This window comes from Falco naumanni, chromosome 19 (assembly GCF_017639655.2).
Source record: "Falco naumanni isolate bFalNau1 chromosome 19, bFalNau1.pat, whole genome shotgun sequence".
Classification (NCBI taxonomy): domain Eukaryota; kingdom Metazoa; phylum Chordata; class Aves; order Falconiformes; family Falconidae; genus Falco; species Falco naumanni.
Window position 1 is genome coordinate 5,798,003 of NC_054072.1, and position 27,460 is coordinate 5,825,462.

Here is a 27,460-nt window from a genome sequence, read left to right on the forward strand (position 1 = left end):
GCAGTAGTTTGCTCAAATGGGATTTGGGGAATGGTTTGAAATGACTCTGTCCGTTCACATCTAAAAATAAACAAACTGGACTGTATTTCAAGTCAATATTTTTGCTTTCTTCTGGGTTTTGTTTATTGTTTCAGGGTGGGTTTTTTTTCCCCCATCTCATAGCACAAGAATACTAATAAACCAGGAAACTGACTTTATTTATATCCAGTGCCTTAACGCCCGTAATTCACAGGCAGTATGGATGTTGGCTGTCTTGAGTTCGGTTTCTAAAGGGCTACTTGTAGCAGCAGCAGGTTTATAAGGCTATTGGTTCTTACAGCTGCCCTCATAATAGGCAAAAGAGATAATGATTTAAATGTACAAGCCTCTGAGGATCTGGGGATCTCTAGCTGCCGCTTGCCAAGCCCCTGACCCTCAGAAACATGGGAATTCAGCTACACTGCATCAATGGATTTACCAGTATGGGTCAGCAGTCTTAATCGTGGGAGACTTCTGCAATGCACTTCCTTCCAAAACTGGCAAAGAGAAGTCATATGCAGCAGACTAAGTGCTATGATTTTAATTATTTTTTTAAAATTTTTTTTGCACGGAAGCAAGCTTTTAGCACAATTTAATGGGTTTTGATGCTTGTTTTACTTATCTGGGGTGAGGTGGTTGATCTGATTTCATTCATTAATGTTCCGCCATTTTGGTATCTTTGCTTTTGCTGTGGAAATGCACAATTTCCTTTTTTAATTTTGAAGGATTTTCCTTCTGAATATTTCCTTATTTAATTGCAATTTATGTATTTGTGACACTTTTGATTAGGATCATCCTACTGCCCTGCTACAGTATCACAGTCATTTCATGAAATTTCTCTGTATTCCTTCTCCCCTTTCCTTACAGAGAACTGCTGCCCAAAGATTTCACCGTTTACACCTATAATAAGGAGGGAAAGTTGCAATCTGAATATCCAGATGTCCAGGTAGGATTTTTTTTCTTTTTATACCCTTCCTGAAGGTGACACGAATGCTAAGCATCTACAGAGTGAGGGAGTCACGTATTACAAAATGATAGTTGTATTTTTTGCTGGGCCACCTTCTAACCCTGTTCACGTGCTGTGCTCTTTGTGGAGAAAATCCTTGATTTTGGATGAGGATCTAGCCTGCAGCTGGTAATAGATGCCCTTTTTCTAAAACAGAGGTGATTGCTGTCTAACTGAAAGCTACTCTTCTCTAAAAAGGAAATGCTTTTCTTAGCTGTCAGGTATATCGTTATCTGAGAGTGGTGCTGTCCTTGTCCTACAGCACGGTGCAGTGTTGGTGTCACCTCCAGACACAGACCTTGCTCCTGAGGGGGACCAGAGCGCACGGAGCAGGGCTGGGGTGGTCTAGTGACTGAGCGTGCAGCTTTTACATTTACACACAACGGTCTTCCAGATTGAAGTCAAATGAATGGTCAGCTGCTGACCCATCTTTTCAGTTGTGTGAAGCTGTCTGTTAGTGACTTTTAAGAATTTTTTGAGGGTTGGCAGGCTATCAGTTAGTTCCCAAATTTCTGGACTACTAGAAGGGATGAATGAGATAAAATCTGGAGGACCTTTGAGAGGGATGTTATCTGTGTAGCAATGGAGTTACTCCACTAAGAACACATTTGCAGCCCTCTTTTTATGCACAAGCAGGCTGCCCGATAGGTTGCCTTTGAAAATGTAATTGCTTCAGTGACATAAGAATAAAAAGCAGCTTGTGCATTACAAAAACCATGAGAGTGTTTCTAAGGGCATCACTCTTCTAATGTATCAGTATTGTTCTTTTGAAAAGGAAGTGTTGGTCATACATGATTCATAGGATCTTGCTTTTTGAAATAGAGCACCTTAGTCAATGGAGTATTTACTTCCTAGGTAAAAGTGATTGACTAAGAGGAAAAATGCTTTTTATGTATGATGTCATGAAAGTCACAGTGGCCCTGAAGGATTAACACATGCCTTCAGTGCTTTCTGCATTCATTGCTGAAACAACAGGCTGTTGTTTCTACCTGACCCCTATAATAATGTTCAAAAATGCACTTACCAGAGGAAACGGAGCATATTTGCCCCATACTATCCCCTTGTCTAGTTTCCAAAATAGGTATTTACGGAGGACAAAATGGAAGTATTCAGTCTCGTCAGGGCTGATGAGGGGACGTACTGTGCAACCAAAAAGTTCAGCAAGTGCCTGTTGGCAAGAATAGCAGGTGCTGGCCCTCTTCTTGCTGGAGAGAGGTTACGTACAAGTCAAACATTCTGCAGGGCTGTTTGCTAGAAGACTGGTGATTTGGCCCAGATCTGTAGGGAGGGGCTGGCCTTGAAATATTTGAGGCAGGGTGGAGGACAGAACTTCAGAGTAGGATGGCTTATGGTCAAGTTAAGAAATCCAGTTGCTAGATATGCTTCTGAGCCCTGCTTGCCTGGTATTTATAGCTTGTTGGCAGCGCCAGCTCTGAATTCGGCTTCAGGTAGAACGGCTGAGTGGGCGACTGGGATTTGAAACTGAAATCTCTAATGAACTGCTGGCGCCGTGGAGTTGTGAAGAACATTTGCTTTACAGGATAGGGAAGTAGGGATGCAGCTGGAGTCCTGTACCCCTGGCATCTTGATTAGCTTCCTGTATCTAAGTCCTTGTGGTATTAAGGCAGGTGAGGAAATTTTTAGGTGCAGGTGAGGAAATTTTTAAGTGCATGTTAGCAAAAGAAATGCTGTTATATTGTGGTAGAGCTACAAGTGTGTTAGAACCTACAGACTGTAGTTAAAAGGCATGTGGTAAATTTAACCTAAAGCATATTAACGTTTCTCAAGTTGTAACTACTGCCGGTCGGTGGCAGGCATAGCAATTACGTGATGAGAGATCAGGCTGGGTGTGCAGACGTGCATGGAGTATGTGTGTAATGCACTCTTGTTTTCCTGCACAGGATCACTGCCATTATCAGGGATATGTGGAGGGGACCCTGGATTCTGTGGTTGCTGTCAGCACTTGCTTGGGGCTCAGGTAGCACAACTCGTCTTTTGTGTCCTAGCTGTCACGTGAGTCTCGTGGCTCAGTGAACCTGAAACAAAATTCTTGCTCTGCTTTTAACTACTGTTCAGCCAGGTGGGGATTCATTGTCCGGGGCCAAGCTGCAATAGCGTATGCCTTTGTGCAGTCTTTCTGTGGTGTCTTTTTTAGGGCCACGTCTGACACTAGAGTGGCAATAGTGTATTTGAATTAAAGCATTTCTGCTTAAGACTTGTGATTTAATTTCTGGGGCATTGCAAACTCTTCCAAAAATGTTTAATTTACTGGATTTCTGAAAGCCCTGTCCAGTGAAAGGCTGCTTTCACGCTTGAAATGTTTTGCTGTTTTGCAAGGACTGAGCTAGAGACATGCCTTTAATTATCAAAGAAGAACTGTTTGTTTTACTGTAAAAAAACTGGGTAACTATCCTCTGTGTTTAATGCAAGAATTTCTCACACACTACCGTATTTTAGAGGTTTGGTGACAATAGGGAACATCACCTATGGGATTGAGCCCATGGATTCCTCTTCTGGCTCTAAACACATTCTATATCGATTGGATAATGTGAAGAAGGAGCCCACAATGTGCGGAGTAACCACTGAAGACCATGAAAGAGAACATACGGAGGAAAATCACCATCCCAGTATGACTCAGCTGCTGCGGGTAAGTACTCCCCTGTTTTCTCCACAGTCACCTATAATGGGTCTTGTAAGTGTTCAGCTAAGAATATCGAAGCTGCTTATCAGATTTCCTGGAGCTTAGCACATACCTAAAGGTTTCTGATTCAGAGGGCTTTGTGTGCTGCTGAAAAACTCAGTTGCTTCAACAAAGCAGTTGCAGTTTGCTTCTGCTCGTAGCAGAAGAGGAGCTCTCCCTTCACTGCGAGGGTGGTGAGACACTGGAACAAGTTGCCCAGAGCAGCTGTGGATGCCCCATCCTTGGCAGTGGAGAGTGTCCCTGCGTGTGGCAACGTCTAGCTACAGCCTGTAGCTAGATGATTTTTTAAGGTCCCTTCAAACCAATTTTTTCTGTGAGAGCCAAGTGGCTAATTAGATTATTCATGGGCAGAGATTTTGGGGCTGGTAGGGGTAGGAACACAACCCTTATTGGAGGGGCTCATTAGCAAAGTATTGCATCAGAAGCCAGGAGAATATTGTGTTGTTTGTTCCATGCTCCTAAACGTCAGAATAACAGTTTGGTGTGAAGGTGTCCCCCCTTGCTGTTTGAAGACTGGCTATACAGGAACAAGATTGCAGTAAAAGCAGTGGTATGAGAAACATTGCATTTCATTTCAAGGTTGTTGATGTTTGTTTGTTAGTCAGTGTCTTTCTGCTCCTTTATAGGAGTGTATTCTGTCTTCCCAAAGAAACCTTTGTGAAAAGTAAAGAGGTCTTTTGCTTTTGAAACACAGGAAATCTTTGTGCAGCTAAATTTTAGTGTAGAACACGTATAGAATTGTCATTGCATTGGATCACACTTCTTGGTTTTGGCTTGTTGCTGTCTTGGCACAGTGTGCTTTGGGTGTGTTTCTCAAACCACCAGTTGTAGCAAGTGAAATATGACATTGACATGATTTTGTTTTGTTTACTTCAATTTTATTAATTCAAGTGTAATCTAAAACTTTTTTTCACAGAGAAAGAGAGCAGTCCTACATCAAACAAGATATGTGGAGCTGTTCATAGTTGTGGATAAAGAAAAGGTAGGGACTGTGTGTTGCTTTCCCTTCCTTCTCCCCAGGAGGTGGCTTGGAAAGCCCTCGGTTTTCCTTACTCCCAAATGGGTTGTTGAAAGACACTGACAATTCAGCCAAGGTTACGCAAATATGCTAACCTAAAACAGAACAAATGTGTTGTATGCAGTACTCTTCAGGAAAAGAGTAAACTGGCAGACAAATGTAAAGAAAACACTTGGCAAAAACTGTCTTTGCTGTACTCTTTTTGAATATTGAGATGTTGTACAGTGGCAGTGAAGGTGCTGCTGTCTTGATTAGCATCACCTTGACAGGAGCTTTGGAGCCAGGCAAAAATGTTTTTCACGTTGCTAGTCTTAAAATGTCGTGTTCCTTTTTCTAGCTCTTGTCTTTGTCTTCCCTTCAATGACTAGTTCCTTTGTCTTGCAGTTTGAAGATTTTGGGAAGAGTGAAACAGAAGTAAGAGAACACATGGTGCAACTGGCAAACTTCCTTGACAGTGTAAGTTAAAGCTACGCTGAGTGTGTAAGTGGAATGACATCGTGTGCAGCAGCCCTGCAGCTGTTTACTTTTGTAAACCTCTACCTTGGCGTCTCTTCTGTTACCGCTTTAGTGAGAATGAAATAAAGGTGTTTTTTTTTATCAAGCCAGGAGCTAAACCTGTTCCCTCAGTTGTGATGTTGAAGAGTCGTACCTGAGCGTTGTGCTGAAGGAGTGCCAGAGTAGTGGGGGCTGCAAAGCGACGGCAGTATTAATTGACAGAGGGCTTTGGTGAATGCATTGCTGTGAAGGCTTTTCCACCTCTACATTCATCTGCAATCATAATACTTGAGAAATAATTTAGGGAACCCTTCCAACCTGTGCTACGTACAGTGAGTGACAAGACAGGTTGTTGCAGTTACTGCAATTCTTGTGTTTATGTAAAGGTTAGAGAAAAGGCATGTTTTTCAACTTGACTATTTCAGATGACACTATTTGTTAGATTTGAGACTCTCTTTTTATATCTGTTCTCAGTTTTCTTATAATATTGCTTGTGTGGCATTTAAGCATTGATCCTTCAGCTAATGAAGATTTAAATCACAGGGAAAATGCATTTGGGTGATTTGAATCGTGTGCTAACTTTTAAAAAACTAACAAACCCAAACAGAAAAAGTAGATTCTTGCAATAAGATATATAATACTAGACCACCTGATCTTACCTGAAGGTCTTCAGAAATATTTCTTTTTTTTTTTTTCTTTTTTCTTTTCTTTCCCAGATGTACATCATGTTGAACATCCGCATTGTGCTGGTTGGTCTGGAGATTTGGAAGTATGAAAACATAATTAGCACAGACGGAGGTGCTGGTGATGTGCTGGCAAATTTTGTACAGTGGCGAGAGAAGAATCTTGTTTTACGCCGGAGACATGACAGTGCCCAGTTTGTTCTGTGAGTTGCAGTCTCTTCCCTTTGACTTTTAAGAAGCTCATTCTGTTACTCTCTGCTCAGCCATACTGTGGTATCAAAAGTAGCCAGCGTATTTCAGCAGAGAATCCAGTGCAATCTGGTGTCGTTTATGTACTTGTGAAAACAGTCCAAGTCAATTTAAGCATTTTTAAGGTTTCTGTGGTCGTTGAATTCAGTGTCCTCTCTGACAGGTATATTGCTAAATAATATTTTTTTTCTTGTCCCACATGTCCTGTACTGTTCCATGTTCTATTGTATAAAGCTTCTGTTCAGATAATCCTTTGTCAGGCTGCACACTGGTTAGACTTGTAATCTAGGGATTTTTCCACTTGAAAATGAGCATAAACCCGGTGCAGAGTATTGCATTTTAACGGAGAAAAAGTTGTTTCTGCAGTTGGTATCCAGAAGCTAGCTACATGGTTTGAGCTTTGACATGTGACGTTAATCTGTCCATCCCTACTGCCTTAAGCTAGCTCAGAGCTTCCTGAGTTGTCATCTCTGCCCCACTTCCAGGACGCGTGCCCCTGTGCACTTCCCACCCCCGCAGATAGCGCAGCCCTTGGGAAGTCACTGCCCAAAGCAGCGAAAGGGCAGCAGCGAGAGTGTGCCCAGCCTGCCCTTGGGCAAAGTAGCAGCTCCCCCTTCCCACAGGAGCTGTGGGAGCCTCTTCTCCAAGGCAGAACAGCACCGCTCAGGTGATGAGGATGAAATGGCTGAAAAAATGTTCTTTTTAAAAATTCTTGTATCTGAAGAAAAAGTGGTGCGTCGTGCTGTTGCACTTAAGCTTTAAGAACTGTGTAGAAACAAAATAAGAGAGTAACGAGAAGGAAGTTGACAAGGAAAGAAATCTATGGAGTTTGACAACAGTAGAAAGGCAGCTAACAGCCATTTAAATTATTTATATTTAGAGGGAAGATGTGGAAGAGGCTGACTTTCTCTGCAAACTCTTGTCTTTAAGAATAAAGAACCATGAACAGAAAGATAAAGCTGAACTGGTACATTCATACCCACAGTCAATAGTAGCATTCCTAGCAGTGCTGCTTTGTTAGGATTGGAAAGCTGGAAAAGCAGTATTTTATGCCCCAGAAGCAGAAGTGGTGTATTGAGTAGCTGTACGGATGGGCTGTACTGTTGGCAGTGTTGTGTGTCTACAGTCAGGTTGATTGTCTTTCCTTTTTCTCCCCATGAATTCCCCGTAGGAAGAAGGGGTTTGGTGGCACAGCTGGAATGGCCTATGTTGGAACAGTGTGCTCCAAGAGCCACGCAGGAGGCATTAATGTGGTGAGATATCTTTAGTGATAAGCGTGAATGTGATCAAGATAAGAGTTTTGCACTCCAGAAGTCTTCCTGGAAGTGTGGAATCTGTAATAACAAAGCTGAAGTGGCTTAGTGGGAGCTTTTATGTGGTCTCCAACTGTTTCTGGCACTTCCATGATATCCGGATCACAACTTTTCTGTGGTCTTCTGCGTCCTCTGCTCAGCTTCCCTTCATGTGTGCAGCACTCATGAAAAAGGGACAGGATTTCTCTGCTGACATTTGAAGCACCTCTGCCTTAGAAGTATGTAGTTCTCAGATTTGTCCTCTGGTGTCTGCTTGACCCGCAGAATCGTGAACTCCTCGAGCGGTGCCAGTTGACTACCCTTTTTATGTGAAATTGCGGAGTGTTAATGAACTGAATTGCTGATCTCAGATAACTGGCCATCCTAGCAATCTTGTTTTCTTGGGCAGAAGTACTGGAATCAGCGTTTGCATGTTTTAGGAGATTTGGGCTGGTGTGGAGAGCTCAGTCTTTTGTGTTAATGTTGCAGCTGCACTGGAAAGTAGAGGCGGTTCAGTAGTGTCCCAAGTATGTTTATCCAAGGGCTGTTATTACTAAGCAGATGACACACACTGGTTAGAAAGCAGGCACAGTTGGTCTGAGAATCCTTTTAATGTAGAGACAGAATGACAGAAATGTCTTACTGGCACACAGTAAACGCCGACTTTCTCAATATAAGCTGTCTGCTAATTTTCTTCTGGTTTGCTCTTGTGCAGTTTGGAAGAATCAGTATACAGATGTTTGCTTCAATTATGGCTCACGAACTGGGCCATAACCTGGGCATGAACCATGACGATGAACGTGTCTGTCACTGTGGAGCAAGCAGTTGCATTATGAGCTCTGGAGCATCGTGAGTAACTGACAGAAGGGAAGGCATTGTCTTGAGGGTCAAAGGACCCTACCCATGCGCTTTGTTTTTGTGGATGACTGCTTTCATCTTCAAAGTGCTCTTGCAGAGAGTCATGTCACACTTGCAGCTCCTGGGGAAAACAAGCGTTACCATTGTTCTGCAAACTGAGGGAATGCTTGTGGGTTGGCTTAGTGTAAAGATAAGCTCAAGTTCTCTGTTGCAGAGGATCGAGGAACTTCAGCAGCTGCAGTGCTGAAGACTTTGAGAAGTTGACTCTCAACAAAGGTGGAAGCTGCCTGCTCAACGTTCCCAAGCCTGATGAAACCTATAGCGTCCCATACTGCGGGAACAAGCTGGTAGATGCTGGGGAGGATTGTGACTGTGGCTCACCAAAGGTTAGTAGCTTGTATATTTTACAAATGCTGCCAGGGTAGCCTTGCATGCCCCTTGGTGGAGAGAGGACTGTGCACGGTGGAGGGTGCAATTTCTTGACATTCACGGCACTTCTGTTTTCAGGAGTGTGAAAGTGATCCTTGCTGTGAACCAGGTACTTGCAAACTCCGATATGGTGCCGAATGTGCTTATGGTGACTGCTGTAAAAACTGCCAGGTAAGGGACTCAAATGTATTATTTAGAAGTGTTCTTCAGTGGCTGAAAAAAGGAGAGCGTTGGCCTGGCCAGTGCGTCTGTGAGAGGGAGTTGTGCGTGTACACAGCACGCACTGAGTGCTTCAGGTCACTGCCCTTTTTTGGGGCATATTGTGGGTCGGGTGCAGGGTTCATCTCTGCTCTAAGGCTTCTGTTTTCTGATGCAATTTCCCCCCTCTTCTCTCCCTTCAGCTCCTTCCTCTAGGAACTGAGTGTCGGGCCAGTAACAATGAGTGTGACCTTCCAGAGTACTGCAACGGCACGTCCCAGTTCTGCCAGCCGGACTTCACCGTTCAGAACGGTCACCCATGCCACAATGACGAAGCCTACTGTTACAACGGCGTTTGCCAGTACTATGATGCACAGTGTCAGGATATCTTTGGCCCAAGTAAGGAAGAGCACAGCGTTACAATTTTTCTAGGAGATGTAGCTAAAAGAATACGCCAAGTTTATTTATAATATATTTACTTCTTTTCCTATAACAAAGACCAGCTGGCTTTTGGCAAAGGAATTGGAATTGTGGTATTAATGGCTTAGCCTTCACATGTTCTTCCTTTGTTACGGTTAATGCTCTGCTGGCGATTCAAGCAGTAATTTTGTTGTACTGATCATTCCTGTTACAGTGGGGCTTCCAGTTTATAGGACTGTAAAGAAGCCATGAAGAAATATCAAACAGTACAATTGCCTCAGTGTTAAGGGACTGCTTTTCTCTCTTTCTTTTTAAACTTGGAACCTTGTAGTGCTGACATTTTCAGCTCTTTATTGTTTTGATTGCATTCTTAAGCTGTCTGTGCTGCATGGAAGATACGAGGTGTTTCTGTCCCTATTTAACTTGGTTCCTTTGTCTGGGGGGTGGGCTGTTGTTTGCAGAAGCCAAAGCAGCCCCCAGCGTTTGTTTTACTGAAGTGAATTCCAAGGGTGACAGATTTGGCAACTGTGGTTTCCATGGCCATGACTACAAGAAATGTTCCAGCTGGTGAGTTGAGCCCATGCATCACAAGGTTCCTAAATGTATCATCGAGAAACTTTACTCAGGTGCTCTAGTATTAGTTTGGGGTGTTCTAGCAGGTGCACTGGGGAGAAACATGTCATCCCATAATCTAACCTTACTGACATGTATGCATCATTCTGAAACCCCAGTGAGACAGATTAGAAAAGATCTGTTTTATCCTAATTTCCGAGGCTGTTCTTAGCGCTTATGCTAAGTTTCCAAGTTCTGTTGACTTTTGGGTTAGATTGTCTGGCTTGAAGTCTTGCACATAATAGTTGAAATGAGTTTGAATCTTCAGACAGTTCTTCCGTAGCTGGGTTTGAAGCTTTCGGACTCATGCCACAGTTTCCTGTGCATGCAGTGTTCTGTGGGCTCGGGGGATCTGTGTCACGCGTTCAGACACGAGGCTGTGGCGAGGAGAGGGTGTTCCACGTCTCCCATCATTGATTGGTCTTATCCTAAGGTGTTTGTGTACAGGAAAATGAGTAGCAAACTTTCATGTGTTCTTTAATGTAAAGGTCCCAACAGCTTACAGAAAGAAGGGATAAATCTGTACTCTTGCAGCCCTGAAATGAGGCTCAGCTCAGTGTTGTTTGGCAAACTGCCTCAGTTTTATTTTCAAGTAGTGTCTTCCAGTAGAAAGAAAAGATCGTATCAAATGCATGGCACTCTCTTTTCTCAGAGTAAATTCAAGTGTCACTACAGTATTCATATGCTGATGTTGTAGGAATGCCATGTGTGGGAAGCTGCAATGTGAAAATGTGAAAACAATGCCTGTTTTTGGAATTAAGCCTGCTATTATCCAAACTCCCATTGGAAGCACCACATGCTGGGGTGTAGATTTCCAGCTAGGCTCTGATGTCACGGACCCAGGGATGGTGAAGGAAGGTACCAAATGTGGTACCGGAAAGGTAATTAACAATTAGGAAGTGATTTCTTAAAGTAATAATTTGGGGGTTTCATGTGAATCAAATTTTCAGCCACACTGTTTCATGAATCTTTATGGCCATTAATTTTTTGATGTCTGTAGTTAATGCCAAACTGAGCGAGTCCATTGGTTCCCCACACGGCCTAGTACTGCACTGCGTGTGCATAAAAAAAATGTAACAAGCCTTTCATTTACAGATGAAGCACAAGAAATTAAGTTTGCTGAGAGCCAGAATCTTTGCTCTCTCAATGAGCAGGAAGAGCCAGGCACACACAAATGCCTTTAAGACAACTTTCAATTAAAATCCAACTAAACAAGAAAGCCTAGAAGCTTAGCCCCGGCAGAGGAATGTGCATTCCACTTATTGTGCACAATTTAATTGCTATTCCTTTACATGCAGACTAGAGACAAAAGACTTCCAGTGACAGTTCAGACCCCGTACTGAGAAGCCTTTTGTAGAACAGACGTGTTTCTGTAGTGTTGGGGTTTATGGCATAAGAGTATGAGACTCGCTTTGCGGTCAGTGAGCACAGAGTGGCTGCGGAGCCATGTGCCACGGAGCTGGCAGCTGGGGGAACGCGGGGTGGGGAAGGAGGAGGGGTGGGTCAGAGGAATGCCATCTTGCTTCCTTTGTGCACATCTCTCTTCCTCTAGGTCTGCAGGCACTTCCAGTGTGTGAGCGCTTCTGTTCTGAACTATGACTGTGATGTGGAGAGGCAGTGTCACAGACATGGGGTAAGCAGAGTAAGAGCCTCCACTCCTGCTGATAGTCCACTTAAAACGAAGGCTGCGTCTATAAGTTCTGCTATAACGGGCTGTATTTCTAAGTGAGGTCTGCAGACATCTTTGTTACGAGAGCATTAGATTCTTAGAGCCAGTAGCCATGCAAATATATGAACAGACTCGTTTTTTTGGAAGGTCCCAGATTGAGCTAGGTACGCTGTAATTGTGCTTAATCAACAGTGTCTATATACTGGTCTTTTTTTGTACTTAGGAAGTCTTCTGCCCTTCTCTGTTTAAGGCTGTAACTAATGTGGAATAAAGTAATCATGATGCTAGATGCAGTGATTGAAAAAATTCTGAGGGGTTCTTGAGAATGGGTTTTGCTATAAACAGCTGCTTTTTGGTCCTGTTAATGAGAAAAGTGCCTCTGACATTCAGCAAAAATTGGACCAAGGTTATGCAAGTTGAGCAAGTTTTAAAGTGGTGGATAGTAACTTAATTTTTCTTTATTTAACTGTAAAACTCTATAAAAATGTCTCTGGACAAGAGAGCCTATAACATTATCAAAAATAATCTTTGATGAAAGCTCTTAAGATGATATTTTTTTGCCAGGCAAGAAGAATTCCCAGTTCCAGTATTACTAATGTAATCTGAAACTCCGCTGCTCAAAAAATAATAATAATAAAAAAAAAGCCACAGTCTTTAAGCGGATGGGATAGCTAATCTTTGGAAGCTCATCCTGAACAATGCTGTGCTGCTTGCTCAGTCATGTGAAATCTTGAGATGCCCGGCCAAGGACTATTTAGAATTGATGTGAGAGTTACTGGTTGAAGTTCTTCAGGCTGAGTGACGCAGAAGGGGCGGAATAGATGGTCATGGCTACCACATGCTGCTTTTAAATATACGGGAACTTAAGTTACTAAGTAAACCTTATGGTGGTGTTTGTGTTGTTTAAATACAGGTGTGCAATAACAACAGGAACTGTCACTGTGAAGCAGGCTGGGCCCCTCCTTTCTGTGACACTAAAGGCTATGGAGGAAGTCTGGACGGCGGACATCCTTACAATGGCAAGTAGTTGTAAGGCAACTGGGCACAAGTTGCTGCGCCGCCTTGACAACTTCCATTCTTAGATCGAAATAAGCCACGGAATTTGGCTGAGGATGTGGGTTCAAATCCAGAGATGTGAATTTTTATCTCCATGCTGCTTCTAGCAGTGGTGGCAGGGATGAGTAGCTGCCCTGTTCTGGTATCTGCGGGTAGATGCATTTCCCTCTCGGCACAGTCAGGACTAACACTTGGCCCAGGCGAGCTAGAGCAAGGCGTGTTGACCAGTCACTGTTTTATTAATATTTATTATTTGAGTGCAGACAGCATGCTTCATTTGGTAGTAAATACAAAGGTAGTCCCTGCCCCAAAGAACTAAGGGTATAGAAGAGAGGTATGTGACAAAGAAATGGGGAAGTACAGAAGCTCTGTTTTCCTCTCATTCAGTTGAGCTCATAAGATTTTCACAGTAATGTAGTGGAAAAAAAATTACATCTAGATGTTCAATATGCTGTTATAGCCTTATAGCCCCGGGTGTCACAGCACCTACAGTTCTTTGACCAGACAATCCTGTGAAAAGATAATCAGAAAAGAGTATCTTTGGGTATATATCTTTCAGTCTTACTAGATTCTTCAGTTTTTTCTTCTATGGAAAATGGAAAATAGTTGTAGAACCAATCCTACAAAATATGCACCACTACAGTGAGTCAGGTGGTGGTAATGCCATATAATACTTTTTTTTTTCCTTCTCCATTGTTTTGTTCCCATCAAAGACACCTCATTGAGAAATGGGCTGCTGGTATTTTTTTTCCTGGTCCTCCCGCTCCTTATAGCTGCTGCTGTGGCATTTGCAAAAAGAGACAGGCTGAAGCGGTGCTGTCGAAGATTAATGTCACGCTGCCATTCGTAAGTACATTTTCGTTAGTACCTTCTCCTCTGCCCTTTGGAAGTAGTCCATAGGCATTTATTTATGCAAGCCAATGCCAAAGTAGGGTGGCATGCTCCAGTCCTAAGATGTCAGGCGAAGGCCCCTGCATCAAATGACACATGTAGCTTTTCCTAGGCAATGACAGAAGAGGTAAATTCACCTTAAATTGAGGGAGCAGAGAACTTTCTTCTTACTGTGTTTGTCATCGTGCATTGGTGATTGGTTTTATATTTTTAGGACCCATTTTTGGTTATAAAGTGGCAAAATGAAGCTGTCAGAGTCCGAAACAGAGAAATGGTTATGTTGTTTATTAGATTTGTGGCAAATATTATATTCCTGACATTTAAGATGGGCTAAGCTAGTACAAAGGCATCTAGCAGGTTCAAAGTGCTTGGATCTGTAGCCTGCATAGCCATTCTGTCAAGGTTATGTGCTCACACGGTCCTTATCAACTGCATTTCAGGTCCCTTCAGTCACCACCTCCTAGGACAGAAACTGAACCAAGAGACTACCACCACAGAGGCTTTTCACATGGCATGCCTTATGCTCCAAGAGGTGCACCCATGGTAGGAATGATCTGCTTTTCATCACTTTATTTGTCATCTGTTACTCTAAAGTAGCAGATAAAGGCAGTCTTTTGCCCTAATAAAAGCTTCAGGGTGACTTTATTCTTCTATTTCTGCCAACTGAGTTTTCTCTTTGCTAAGGCAAAGAGAATAACTATTTCCCAAGGTGGGTGTGTGCGAACTCCTCAGTTTCCTGCTGTTTAAGCTTTTTATGAGTTGTGCTTGGCTTGACAAGCAGTTTACCTGCTCTGCTACCCCCTTTATCATACACTGGAACCCCCTGCCCCACCTGAGGAGGGAAGCAATCCTTGCCAGCTCCCTAGCCCCACTCCTTTTCAGACCAGTTACCTGTCTGAGTGCCCTAACTAGCCAAAGCACGCTTGCCGAACAAATCAAACACTTGTGATCAGCCTTTCTGTTTTTTCCAAAATAATAGTACTTTCCAGACTGCTGCTGTTTCTTTCTGCTGAGTTTCTCAGAAGGAAAGAGCAACTCAGACATTTCCAGTTTGTTTGCAAGTGGTCCTAAATGTCAGTTAACTAACGAAACAAATATTTCCGTTCCCTATATGCAAATTTGTGAACGTTCTTGTTAACGTTTTCTTCGCAGGATATGGAACCGAATACCTTTCCTGTTCCATCTTACCCAGGTAACCAGCATTCTCAGCAGGCTTACCACCAGTCTTACTACCCATCTCCGCAATACCGGCCACCACAGACGCAGAAGCTGCCAACAAGGTCAGTTGAGTTATTGCAAATAACTATTGGCAGTTGCACTGAGGTATATTTATGGTCATTGCCTTCATCTCTGTAGGCATTAGGGTATTTCATCACGTATTGTGTGCAAACAGGACTGACCTTTTGTTGAAAAAAGTTTCTCCTTCACACTGTGGAACTAAAGTGTTATTGCCCGTAGCATTCATTTCATACACTGTCATGACTACGTTTTGATTAAGAAGTTTTGGAATGCTTTTGCAGAGCCATATTAGCCCTGCATAGAGGTGAATAACATGCCTCTCAAAATAAGCAGTTTAAAAAGAAATTACTCAAAAATCTGTCATTTGGCTGATTCATGAACACTGTTTTCAAGTACAGGATCATTTCTCGTCAACTTTGAACAGAAAGTTTTCCTTTTTTTGTTTTGCTTTTAAATTGTATTTCTAAGATATGATGCCTATGCCGTAAACTGCGCATCCGGAAAGTGCAAGGTACTGAGAGGGAGAGCTTTGCAATAGCTTGCGTTGGTGGGAAACTTGTGGGGGTCTTTATCTGGGGAAAAATGGTGTGTTAAAACAGAGTCTGACCATGGCATGTTTGAAATGAGTCTTCAGTGTGGAAGCTGAGATGGCCCAAAGTGGCATAGCTGGCCGGGGGGAGTCAGCGGGGTGCTGGTGCCAGGCAAGGGGGAGAGGGATGTATGTTCTGGATGTAATCACCTGGGCTGACAACGGCTTCGATGTCCTCTTGTAGGCCGCCACCTCCGCAACAGAAATGTGTACCTCAGGGACCTCCTCCACCACAGCAGAAATTACCTCAGGGACACTATTTTCCTTCTCGACCGGCACCTTTGCCTCCCAAGTAGCTTTTGGCTTCTTCGGGGCCTTCGCGTGACCTGACCCGTTCACTGAGACAGAGCTGAAATTGCAGTTACCTTTCTTGCATTGAGTGGCCCAAGGTAATCCCGGAAAGCCTTCCTTCTGCAGCCTGTGATAAGGCAAATGAGATATTGAAACAAGGAATGTAAAACTTTAAACTAAATACCTCTACCAAAGCTACAGGAACTGAAAACGTCTAACCCATTCTTAGATCTGTCTGAGTATTGTGGCTTTGTAAACTGCAGCAGGCTGTCCAGCTGGAAGTGGAGCAGCCTGCAGCTAAATAATCTTTAAAGTACAGCACTTGGGAGTTGCTTTTAGTTTCCCCATTTCTGCGATGAGCCCTAATAACAAAATTGTCTGATTTGTTGTCGTCTTCCTTAAACGTACAGTGAAGAATGGAAGCAACCCATACTGTTTTCAAAACAAGGAAATCCAGCCAATTAATTTGAAATAATTTCGCATGGACTGGAAAACGTTACCCATTTACACATTAATGGCACAAGTGAAATAAGGTATCAGTGTACTACTTCAGAGGAAGATAAATATATTGTAAACATGTTTATGCATGTATATATGTTTATTGATGTGTAATAATGCACTTAAATTCTTACTTTCATGCTGACTGACACTAAGCTGTGCTGTACAAGCACCAAGTTTAATGATTTTAAATTAGTAATTGTGAGTTGCTAAATGTGAATCCTGCACTAATTTCCACTAATACCAGGAATAGGCAATGAAAACAAAGGTACGAAAAGACACAGCCATACTTTGGTTTTAAAAAACAGGGTGCTCTTATGTTTTAATTTGGGTCTAAAGACTCAGTAGCAGTCACTGCAGAAAACTGAGATGTGAAAAACGTGTCTGCCTGAGTCACCTGAGCTTCTTTGAGCACTTTAAACAGGAATTTGTTGACTAATGCAGCCCTTTCACCCAATCCTCAAACCTTTTTAGTGTCAGTCAGGATGCTTAAACAGGCTAACTTGCATTAGGTGGGACTGCCACCTGTTTCTACACCACTGACAACGATATCTGAAACCTGCTTCTGAACGGCAGCGTGTGGTGTGCTGGCCGAGGAGGGGAGGTCTGTTAGTGTGATGCTGTCTGGCTGTGGGTAGAAACTGGATGCTGGTGGTCACAAACAGAAATCTGTTGCACCAACTTGCTAAAAGTGAAATAAGTACTGAAAAGAGTGCTTGGCTTTTTCACTTTGTGCTAGCCACAGAGCACAAACTCTATCTGTAAAATCCCCCGTAATATTGCCAAAAAAAATTTTTTTCCCTCTGTATATACATATATAAATATATATATATATATATAGTGTTTGCATTTGCAGTAATAAGATACTTGAACTCCTGTGGTTTCCCATAAACTTAGACTAAGATTTATAACACTATTAAAATATGTAAAATGTCTCCTAGAGTATCACCAGATGTATTTGTGGTGGGGGTCTTCTGTTTGTTCCAAGATAATCGCTTCCTGACGTTTGTTGTGTTTACTCAGTTTGGGCTGGCTGTAGCCATGAGCTTTGCAGCACAATGAGGCAGGTGGTGCGGGAGCCTCTCCGGTGGGTCTGCTCCGGACCGTGGGGACGAGGGAATCCAGGCAACAGGAATCACCTCTGAGAGACGTATGGAATTGTATTTGAAGCCGTATGTGTGAACTAAAACTATGCTGAAAATGGTGCCTTTTAACAGATAAAGTTTTTATACTTCCGGCATGCACGTTAGCAGTATTTGCAGGGTGGTGGTGTAGGGCAGTGAACGTGCGGTTTTTAGAAGCGATCCTATGGAAAGGAAATAGCTCAGATTTTACATGTGTTGAATATTGCAGATGACTACTGACTTTCTTTTTTAAAGTGTACGCGTATCCCTGTCCCCCGAGTCGCTCTGGAGGAAGCGGGGGGCGATGTCCGTCCCCACACGCGGTGAAACCTCTGCTCGTCGGTCGCTGCCGTGCTCTCGGGGCCTGACCAAAGGGCTGTTACCGACCCCCTTTGTAAGAAACAAACGAGCAATAAAGATGCCGGTTTTGTACAAGGCGCTCTCCTCTGCCTCTGCTTTCCGGGACGGGCGGGGCCGTTGCGCGGTGGGCGGGGCCGTTGCCGGTGGGCGGGGCCGTTGCCGGTGGGCGGGGCCGTTGCCGTGGTAGATGGCGACGCGCTGGGTGGTGCTGTTGCTGCTGTTGCTGCGGGAGGCTGGGCTGGGCGCCCCCCGCCGCCCGGCTGGGCTGGGGTCCGGCTCGGCACCCCGCGGGGGTCTCTCCCCGGGCTGGCAGGCGCTGGCCCAGGTCACAGTCCTGCGGCGGCTGCTGTGGAAGGAGACGGGCGCTGCGGGGCCTCAGCAGGCACGTTGAGGCTGGGGTCTTGGGGGGGGGGGGGGGGGGGGGGGAGGGGCACGGGCTTCAGCTGCGCGGAGGGGGCAGATGTGTTAGCAGCTGTAACGGAGGCACCATACCACTGCTGCCAGCGCAGCGAAGGCTGTGCCGGCTCCTTGAGGCGCTGAGCTCGTGTGCTGGCCTCAGTGTTTGTAGCTGCCCTCGGAGCACGCTTTTCCGGAGTCGGTGTTCCTAATTCTCCCTTTCTCCGCTTTTCCATATGCGCAAGGACACGGTGTCCTACGTCCTCAGGATAGAGGGGAGACCGTACACCATTCACCTGCAGCAGCAGTAAGTTGGCCCCAGTGTTGCCTTGTTTGACGCCTGCCATCCTGTTCCCTGGCAGCTGCTGGGCTGGGGGCTCTGCCCCCCCCACAGGACAGTGCCAGGCTGTGCGGTGATCCCTGCCTGCAGGCGTTTGTGCTGCTGCTGCTCCCTCTGGCTCTTTCCAGCACCCTGCCCTGCTGCAGGTGTATCCCAAAGCCCACAGGAGAGATGCGTGCGTGTGTGCCGAGGGGTGGCGGAAGGCTGGAGGGGGGGTTTGAGGGATGTTTGTGCCTGTGAGCCCTGATGCCAGCGGGTTCTGGGTCTGCCAGTGCAACGGCACAGGCTGCGGGGACCTGGAATAGGCTTGAGAAACTGTGTAAGAGAGATTTAAGTCCTTCACTTTACGCCTTTCTTTTGTAGTGTCTTTTTACCTGGTGATTTCAGGATTTACACATACAATGAGAAGGGATCTTTGCGCTCTTATTCGACCCATGTCAAGGTAACCTTGGATTGCTTTGGGGTTTTTGTTCCGTAAGTGTTGCAGCGTAGAGCTTCTGCCCAGTATGTGCATTCAGCTGTTTCGGTGGCGGGTGAGGGAATTGCCCTCGCAGCCACGGAAGGGGCGCCTTGTCCTCTGTTGTGCCATAGGGAGGCTGCCACTACCGGGGGTACATTGATGGCTTCCCCACCTCAGCAGTGACCCTCAGCACCTGCTCGGGGCTCAGGTAACGAACCGCCACCTCCCCACGCTGCCCTGCCCATCGGTGCCCATGGGTGCTGCAGGGGAGCCCAGGGGTGCCCCAGCAGCCTCGCTCAAAGGCACCGGGACTGGGGCAGCCTCCCCGGTGTGGCTGCAAACGGCTGGTGCCCTCACCTTGGCAGGGGCTTGCTGCAGTTTGAGAACATCAGCTACGGGATCGAGCCCCTGGGTTATTCTCCTGCCTTCGAGCACTTTGTGTATCGCGTGAGTGGCGAGAAGATGGCAGGGTCCCTCCTTTCCAGCAGCCGCCCCAAGACAGGGCCAGGTGGGCTGACCGCAGAGGAGATGCTGAACAAAGCACGTGGAGACAATGAAGTGAGTGGACGTCTGCTCTCGCGGTGGGGCTGATGTCCCCGTCATGCAAGGAGGGGAGGGCTCCAATCCCACAAGAAGCTTTGGCTGGTGTTGTCTGGACAGACTGATGGGGGAGGGTGTTCAGGAGTGGCAGTGCTTGTGGGTGGGGTGTCGCGTGGGCTGTTACTCATCTAGTGCCTAATGAGAGGCGTTACCATGGTAGAATGGCTTTGAAAAAAGTCAGAAATGGCAAAGTTGGCACACGTTCCTTATCTTATGCTCATTTAAAGACAGCATTGTAACATTACTTTTGAATGGAACCTTGAGTAGTCTAGCAAAGTCTAGCAAACCTCAGGAGTAAGGTGACTATAGAATGTAGAAATAAGTAGCCTCGGAGACCGTTTTCCTTTTCAGCCACTGTCAGCTGCAGCACTCCTTCCCAAATACTTCAAAGTGTACGTAGTTTTGGACAAGGCTTTGGTAAGTCCACACCATTCATCTTCTCCTTGTGTTTGCCTGACTTCTATGAGCATAGAAATGATGCCATTTCCCAGCTTTTATCTGTGTTTGTTTTCCCTTTTGAAAAGTTATATGTACTACAGACATTGTAAGAAAGAAAGAATGAAAATTGATAGTTGAATTTACACGATTGGATGCTGGCAATCATTTCAGCATTGTTCTGCTTGATCCTGGCAAATTCCTTGTCCGCTTGTGTCCTCTTGGGTTGTTTTTCAGTACAACTACATGGGTTCAGACACGAATACCGCAACACAGAAGATAATCCAGGTCTTCAATTTAGTCAACAATGTAAGTTTAAAAGTCTTGTTTGTATTGTAGTAAGAATGATGGTGGGGTAGATGTTAGTAACGGCCACCTGTATCCTAGCTGCTCTTGCTTTTAGGAGGAGGTTGTGCAAAAAATTCCAGTTCTTGGCTCATGATGCTGCAGCTGTGATGGCTGGGCATGGCCTGGCAGGAGGTGTCTAGAGCTGCCGTTCTGCTCAGAAAGGAAGCTATGTGAGCAGGCGTTTCCTTTGTTATGCTTTCAGATGTTTAATCCTCTTAATGTTACTGTTGTGCTGTCCTCCCTGGAGCTGTGGACAGAGGAGAATAAAATATCGACAGCAGGGGAAGCAGATGACCTTCTACAACGATTTTCACGGTGGCAACAGTTGTATCTCACTCTGCAGTTGTATGATGTAGCTTATCTACTAGTGTAAGACAAAGGTTTCCTTATTCATTAAAGGTTACAGGGTAGAAATCAGTTAAGCCAATGTAGTTTGAACTATAAAGTTCCCATGAAAATCAGTTTTTTAAAAGAAACATATCTCTTATGTATTTCCTAATATTAACGAATTAGGAAATTATTTCTTTCAAGACATACCTTCCAGCTGGCATTTCAGTGGCGATGCAGCACGCACGAGTGTGCTGCTGGTCCCAGCAGCCCGTGGCTGAGGAGGGGCTCTGCTGCTGCCCTGGCCAGGGCTCGGCTCAGCCCCGTCCCCACCTGGCAGCTGCAGACCCTGGGGCTGGCAGGGGGCACGGGGGCAGCGGAGCACCCGGGGGCACCCAGGGGGACTCAGGCTGTACAGACCCGGGATCGCCCGCTTACCTGCAGCAATGGGGCATCCCGGGCTGGATGGCTGGTGACTTTGTGTGTGTTCCAGGTACAGGGACCGAGCGGCATTTGTGGGCATGACGGCTCTGGGAAAGGCGTGTCAGAGAGATGCTGCTGGCGCAGTGGCCGTGGTACGGTGCCGTGTCCGTGAAGCTGGAGCTCGCCCATGGGCGGCAGGGACAGACGGGTGGGACACAACCGGAGCTGGGACCTGCCAGGGTCTCGGCAGGCAAAGCAGAGCTGCCGCAGCCCCGCTCTCTCATCCCTCTAGTACCAAGCGGCTGTGACACTGGAGTCCTTCTCCGTCCTCCTGGCGCAGCTGCTGGGACACAGCCTGGGCATCGGCTACGACGACCCCCGAGAGTGCCACTGCCCTGGGCACGTCTGCCTCATGAGCCCAGAGGCGCTGTGAGTTGGTGGCGTCCACGGGGGGCAGCAGAGGCGGGTGGGCAGGACGTGCTGGGGGGGAGAGCGGGGTCCCTGGCAGCTGCCAGGTCAGTGCCACAGCCGGCGCCATGCGGCACATGCAGCCGTATGTCTCCTGCACCCTGGCCGAGTATGCGCTGTGCCACAGTTGCATGGTGGGGGTGGTCGCGGGGTGTCCTTGACAAATGTCATTCTGTTGCAGAAAATACAAGTCAGAAATATCTGCTTTTATTCTTTTAAGAAGGAAAAAAACAGTCATTAGTGATGCAGTGCTTAATTTGAAAAAAAGAGACATTTTCTCTCCAAAAGCAAGATATTTCTGAAGGCTTCTCAGTTTCTATTAATAATGCATTGTAAAGTTGGGTTTGACAAGTGAACTAAAGGCACACAGGGGATCGTTGCACCTTGTGCCAGCAACTGAGCAAGTTCTTGAATTGCAGAGATTTTGAGAGGCTGCGTGGCAGTAGATGCGTTAACAAACCCCAGTGTGGATAATTGATTTCTTTTAGACACTTCAGTGGGGCAAAAGCCTTTAGCAACTGCAGCATCAGAGACTTTGAAACCTTCCTGAAGCACGATGGAGGTGCGTGCCTTTTCAGTGGACCTCACTTGACTGGACTGTCGTACCGGAGAGGAGCCGTCTGCGGCAACGGCGTTGTGGAGCCTGGCGAGCAGTGCGACTGCGGGGCAGAGAAGGTGCATCCTGAGGGAATTGTGGCCAAGTGTGCACATTTGTACTGTTTGTACGTTTAGAATAACGAACCCTTGAGACGAGGGGCACAGCTGAGGTAGAGACCAGCCCAAGAAGGATGATGTGTTTTTAGATCATTTTTCTATGATGGCATTCATCTGACAGCAGCTTTGCCCGCTTCCTTCTGACAGATATTGCCCAAGTGTAGCTTTTTGGGGAAATGAAGGGAGAGCAGAACCTCTTACAGTAAAAACTTCTGGGGGAACAAAAAAGTAGAATAATGTGGTTTTGTGTTGTGTCCCCAGGCATGCTTGAAGGATAAATGCTGTACTAAAACATGTCGGTTTAAGCCGGGAGTGCAATGTACCTCTGGATTATGTTGTCATGAATGTCAGGTAAAAAACATTTTCACAATTATCACAAGATTATTGTTTGGTTTTGGAGAAATAGTATGTTCCCCTGCTGCCAGATGGAGACAAACTCCTGCTGTGCAGAGAGGTTCCCAAGGTAAGGCTTTCAGCTCAGCTCCCTGCAACTTCTGGGAGGAATATTACTGGGGGAAGACTATTTTGGAGAGTGGAACATGCGTGTGGGGACCCGACTGCCTCGGAGGTGGTCCCAAGGGACTGGGGATGCATGTCAGGACAGCGTCGGGAGGGGCCTGAGGGGGGACCCCACCGGTGGGCACATAAGGATGGAGAGAAGAGTCTTTTCTGCCTCCTCTGCCAGTTCAAGCGGAAGAACTCACAATGCCGCCCTGCCGCCGACGCGCAGTGTGACCTGGCCGAGTTCTGCAATGGGTCCTCTGCGTCCTGCCCCCCCAACCTGTACGTGCAGGATGGGCATGACTGTGAGCATGGCACCGGCTACTGCTACAAGGGACGCTGCCAGTCTCCGGACCTGCAGTGCCAGCAGCTCTACGGGAGAGGTAACAGAGGCTGCTGTGGTTGCACTGGTGCTGCGGGGACTGCCCGGGCGCAGGAGGTGGCCACAGTAGTAATGATGCTCAGTTTGTGTCTTTGCTCTTTAATGCCCCCATCTCAGGTCAGTCTCTTCGTGCCTTTTTAGCTTGGTTTTGGTGGGAATGAGGGTTTGTGGTTCGTTGGTAACTTGTTTCTGGTACTTGCCCTGTGAGCCCAAACCCAATTCCAAGCACCTGTTGAAGCAGGAGGGGGGGGTTGGGACTGCACTTGCACGTATCTGACATGAGCGATGGGGCATAGCGCTCTGTGCAAGATTTGTGCCTTGTGTCCTGGCTTCTCCTTGTGCAGGAGGCAGGAGGGACAGCAGTGACCGCGGTGCCTGAGAAGGGTGGGTGCAGTACCCCAAGGGGGGCAGAGCTGTGAAGCAGAGCACCCAAGGAGGGAAGGACGCAGCTGTAGGAAAGCATTTCAAGCTCAGTTTTGACTCTAGTTAATATGCACTTCAGTAGCGTGTTGTGCTCCCAGTTCTTCGGAGATAACGATGAAAACAACAAAAAAAAGTAAATTGTGATCTGTGAGCAAACTTAATCAGTGAACTAACCTACTATTTGCTAATCCCCTGCTAACTTCTGGGGTTCAGGACTGCTGGGGGTTTGGCAGTTCAGAGACAGGTATCTTTTCTCTAATTAGCGGACAGCATCTATGTTTTGCTGTGAACAGGATGAAAAATTCAGAAGTGAATAGATACTGTAATATCTCCCTCTGTGTTCCTTTAAATTATAATAAATATTATTGCTAAACTTGTAGGTTCAAAAAATGCTCCTATAGCTTGTTACGAGGAACTCAATAGTCAGCGGGACAGATTCGGACACTGTGGGTTCCAGCCCAGACAAGGCTATAAGCCCTGCGCTTGGAGGTATGCTCTAGGAAAAGGCACTTGCTCTGCTAAAAATGTATATTTTAATTGGAACTTTACAGCCAAGGGAAGTGCCCAGACTCCAGCTGACAGTAAGATTTGTGGAGCAATATATAGAGTTAAGTGTGTATTCTCCTTGTTGGTAGTGTGATGTCTCCTTTTGTGCAGATCATCTCTTGAACTTCCTAGTCCTGCTTATTTTTTCTTACCATGCAGCGCCCCAGATTTGTGTTGTGCTGTTTAATGTTGCTAGTTCATCAGGTAGCACACATATATATGCGTGTGTGAGATATACATCCTATGCAAATTGATTTTACAGGGATCTCAGATGTGGAAAGTTAATCTGCACGTACCCGTACAGCATGCCATTTTCATCAGATGATGCTGCTGTTCTTTACGTCCAAGTGCGTGAGCACTTATGTGTGTCTCTGGATTATCTGAAGGTATCAACAAGGCTGGATCCTCTTCTGGTTCCGCCAGGTACAAAGTGTGGTTCTGGAAAGGTGAGAAAAACATTTTATAATTATCTAAAATGCCAGATAAAAACTGTAAATATTAACAAGGTTTTAGAAATACTTGCTCCTTTGCAGCGTAAGTGTACTTGATATTTACAAACCCTGTAAAATATGCAAACATTACGTGAAAGGTTTGGCGTGGTGTAAGCATATGTAGACATAACCCAACCCCAAGATAGTAACTGTAGCTTTTTAAAAGCACTGTTGTTTTTTTAGAAGCAGTGTATTTTCACTCTCTTTTGGAACGTAAGACCGAAAGGCTGAGCGCTGCGATGGTAAGGCAACGCGGAGCTGGAATTGTTGTGGTTTTTCCTAGGTGTGTATAAACAACACTTGTCACCCGCTTTCAGTCCTGGGATATGACTGTGACAGCGCAGTGCAGTGCCACGGCCACGGCGTAAGTCACTGGGGGGCACGGGGGCTGCTGCCGAGGGTGAGTGGCTTCGGCATGAGGATTTGCTGTGGCTTGTACGGGAATTGGTCAAAGACCCATTTCAGGCTGACTACAAAATCATGACCCTGTTGGCTAACACAGGGAGTAAAACCATTTACAACTCTGGGTCCTAAAGCAATATCGAAATACGGCAAATTTTGTTCACTAAAATGGAGAATTTGGTCGTTTGGTTTATGGAGGGGGGGGGAAATAGAAAGCAAAATTGAAGGAACATGGAATTGGGGGCGGTTGGAGCCAGTGGAGCTAGAAAGTGTTGTGTGGCTGCAGGGAGTGGGAGCACTGCAGTGTGATGCTTGGAGGGGTCCCGGGCTCCCCGGACCCCCGCCTGGCCCTGGGTGCTGATAGCCGGGGCTGGTCAGGCGGAGACGCGCGTGGGTTTTGCGGGAGGGTGACGTTTGACTCGTTTGGTGTCTCAAGGCTACCACAGCCTGTGCTCACGGTGTGTTTCTTGCCTGACACGGTCCCCGAATTGCCGGAGCGGCGAAGGGCGTGCAGCCCCCGCGGTGCCCGCCCGGCCAGCGCCAGCGGCACGACACCGGTCTGGGGGGAGGGTCCCTTGTATGAGCCCATGGCCTGTCTTTTAACACCGCCCCCCCCCCCCCCCCCGGGCTTTTCAGGTGTGCAACAACAGGGGGTATTGCCACTGCCACGCCGGCTGGAAGCCCCCCGACTGCCTAGAGAAGGGGTCCCGCTCTGGGGGAAGCGTTCACAGCAGGCTCCAGGTGGTGGACCGTGGTTAGTACCCCCAGCCGAGGGGGGACAGGGTGGGGGTCCCTGGCAGGGTGGGGAGGGCGGGGGGCCCGTGCCCCCTGCCCCCTGCCCACTGGGCTGTCTCCTGCCAGGCCTCTCCCCTCAGTGGCTGCTGGAGAACCCGCTGGCGCTGGGCATCTGCCTCCTCCTGCTTGTCCTCGCCATGGCCATCTGCCTGGGCTTCCACTGGCAGGGCCAGCAGCCCCCTGGCACAGAGGGGTGAGCAGGGTCCCTGGGGGGGACGGGCTGTGGGATGGGGCCATGGTGCTCCCCAGGAGGGTGGAGATGATCGCCAGGGAGGCAGGGGCTGGGGCGACTTCTGCAGGGTTGGAAGATTCTCCAGGTTGAGGGGATCCCCTGGGCTGCCGTGATTCCCTGGGGAGGGCAGGGAGATTCCCTTGGGCAGATCACCTGATCCCCAGGGCCGAGGTGATCTTCCAGGGGTGGGGAGGAAATTCCTGAGGGCTGAGCTGATTCCCTCAAGGTGGGGGACGATTCCCCAGGGCTGAGGCGGTTCCCTTGGAGGGGGGACATGAGGTGATTACCTGGGGGGCTGAGGCGCCACTCTGGGTCTCCGTGCAGCCCTGCAGTCGAGGAGGGCAGCAACGGCCAAGACCCGGGCACGGCCAGGGAGCCGGACACGGACAGGGAGCCAGACCCGGACAGGGAGCCAGACCCGGACAGGGAGCCGGAGCCGGACAGGGAGCCAGACCCGGACAGGGAGCCGGAGCCGGACAGGGAGCCAGACCCGGACCCGGACAGGGAGCCAGACCCGGACAGGGAGCCAGACCCGGACAGGGAGCCGGACCCGGACCCGGACAGGGAGCCGGACACGGACCCGGACAGGGAGCCAGACCCGGACCCGGACAGGGAGCCAGACCCGGACACGGAGCCATACCCGGACACGGACACGGAGCCATACCCAGACACGGACACGGATCCATACCCGGACACGGACACGGATCCATACCCGGACACAGACACGGATCCATACCCGGACACGGACACGGATCCATACCCGGACACAGACACGGATCCATACCCGGACACGGACACGGAGCCATACCCGGACACGGAGCCATACCCGGACACAGAACCAGACCCAGATCCGGACCCAGGGCTGCACCGCGGGCGCTAATAAAGCCGTTGGGCACAGCCCCGTGTCTGTGTCTCTGTGTGGGGGCGGCAGGGCCGTTTGGGTACCGGCCGGGCAGGATGGGGCTGTGCCTGGCTGTTCGGGAGTGCCAGTGCTCATGGTGGGCTGAGCGGGGTGTCTCATGGGTTGTTACTCATCTAGTGTCTAATGAGAGGCAATACCAGGGGCTGCAAGATTTACTGATAGATTGTAAAAACGGGGGTGTCTCTCCCTCCAGTCTGCAGAAGATTGGTGGCGATGTGCCAGCTGCTCTGGCCTCAGGGTTCATGCGATGAGTGTCCCAGGGCCCCGGTGTTCATCTTAGCTGGGAGCCAACGTTATTAGCAGAAGACTTCAGTGTTGTCCTAGGTGTTAACACACGGCTTTTGCTTTCTGCTCTGAAAACAGAAGGAGCAGATGGCAATGCTTTGTGGAGGGTTTAGCGTCTCAGACAAGCCAGCATTTCTCGTGCCTTATCTCTACGTTGGTGACATGAATTATTAACAGTAAAGAATTTGTTTTTTCCAGTCGGTGCCCAAATACGAGAGAGAGATGGCACTCCACGTGGTTTTGGGAAGGGCTTTGGTAAGTCTGTGTCGGCTCC

General features: G+C 47.3%; 2 protein-coding genes across 2 annotated transcripts in view; both read left to right on the top strand.

The window, feature by feature from the left end:
* Positions 1-17,771, top strand: part of ADAM9 (ADAM metallopeptidase domain 9) — a 29,450-nt gene extending 11,679 nt beyond the window's left edge. The window contains exons 4-22 of the mRNA XM_040617967.1: positions 886-964; positions 2,926-3,002; positions 3,482-3,671; positions 4,642-4,707; positions 5,128-5,199; positions 5,955-6,124; positions 7,342-7,423; positions 8,178-8,311; positions 8,535-8,706; positions 8,828-8,920; positions 9,151-9,346; positions 9,829-9,934; positions 10,677-10,860; positions 11,532-11,612; positions 12,562-12,667; positions 13,418-13,550; positions 14,036-14,138; positions 14,748-14,875; positions 15,608-17,771. Coding sequence (XP_040473901.1) covers positions 886-964; positions 2,926-3,002; positions 3,482-3,671; positions 4,642-4,707; positions 5,128-5,199; positions 5,955-6,124; positions 7,342-7,423; positions 8,178-8,311; positions 8,535-8,706; positions 8,828-8,920; positions 9,151-9,346; positions 9,829-9,934; positions 10,677-10,860; positions 11,532-11,612; positions 12,562-12,667; positions 13,418-13,550; positions 14,036-14,138; positions 14,748-14,875; positions 15,608-15,719 — 2,284 coding nt within the window. The 3' untranslated portion in view covers positions 15,720-17,771. The remainder of the gene's footprint in view (positions 1-885; positions 965-2,925; positions 3,003-3,481; positions 3,672-4,641; positions 4,708-5,127; positions 5,200-5,954; positions 6,125-7,341; positions 7,424-8,177; positions 8,312-8,534; positions 8,707-8,827; positions 8,921-9,150; positions 9,347-9,828; positions 9,935-10,676; positions 10,861-11,531; positions 11,613-12,561; positions 12,668-13,417; positions 13,551-14,035; positions 14,139-14,747; positions 14,876-15,607) is intronic.
* A 382-nt stretch (positions 17,772-18,153) lies between these two features.
* On the top strand, positions 18,154-26,873 carry LOC121099399 (disintegrin and metalloproteinase domain-containing protein 32-like). Its single transcript, XM_040618287.1, has 18 exons — positions 18,154-18,399; positions 18,796-18,874; positions 19,024-19,100; positions 19,258-19,450; positions 19,844-19,909; positions 20,165-20,236; positions 20,478-20,644; positions 21,096-21,177; positions 21,318-21,454; positions 21,982-22,168; positions 22,469-22,558; positions 22,893-23,091; positions 23,894-24,002; positions 24,322-24,505; positions 24,834-24,914; positions 25,589-25,706; positions 25,814-25,940; positions 26,304-26,873. Exons 1-18 carry the CDS (start codon positions 18,329-18,331, stop codon positions 26,857-26,859), a joined length of 2,595 nt encoding a protein of 864 aa, XP_040474221.1. The 5' UTR covers positions 18,154-18,328; the 3' UTR covers positions 26,860-26,873.
* Positions 26,874-27,460: the final 587 nt, after the last annotated feature.

Bases quoted from the DNA above. Each gene is read 5' to 3' on its own strand.
- LOC121099399 (XM_040618287.1), top strand. From the start codon at position 18,329: ATGCGCAAGGACACGGTGTCCTACGTCCTCAGGATAGAGGGGAGACCG. The intron at 19,101-19,257 runs GTAACGAACCGC...TCACCTTGGCAG, and splicing joins AGCACCTGCTCGGGGCTCAG to GGGCTTGCTGCAGTTTGAGA. The intron at 19,451-19,843 runs GTGAGTGGACGT...TTTCCTTTTCAG, and splicing joins AAGCACGTGGAGACAATGAA to CCACTGTCAGCTGCAGCACT.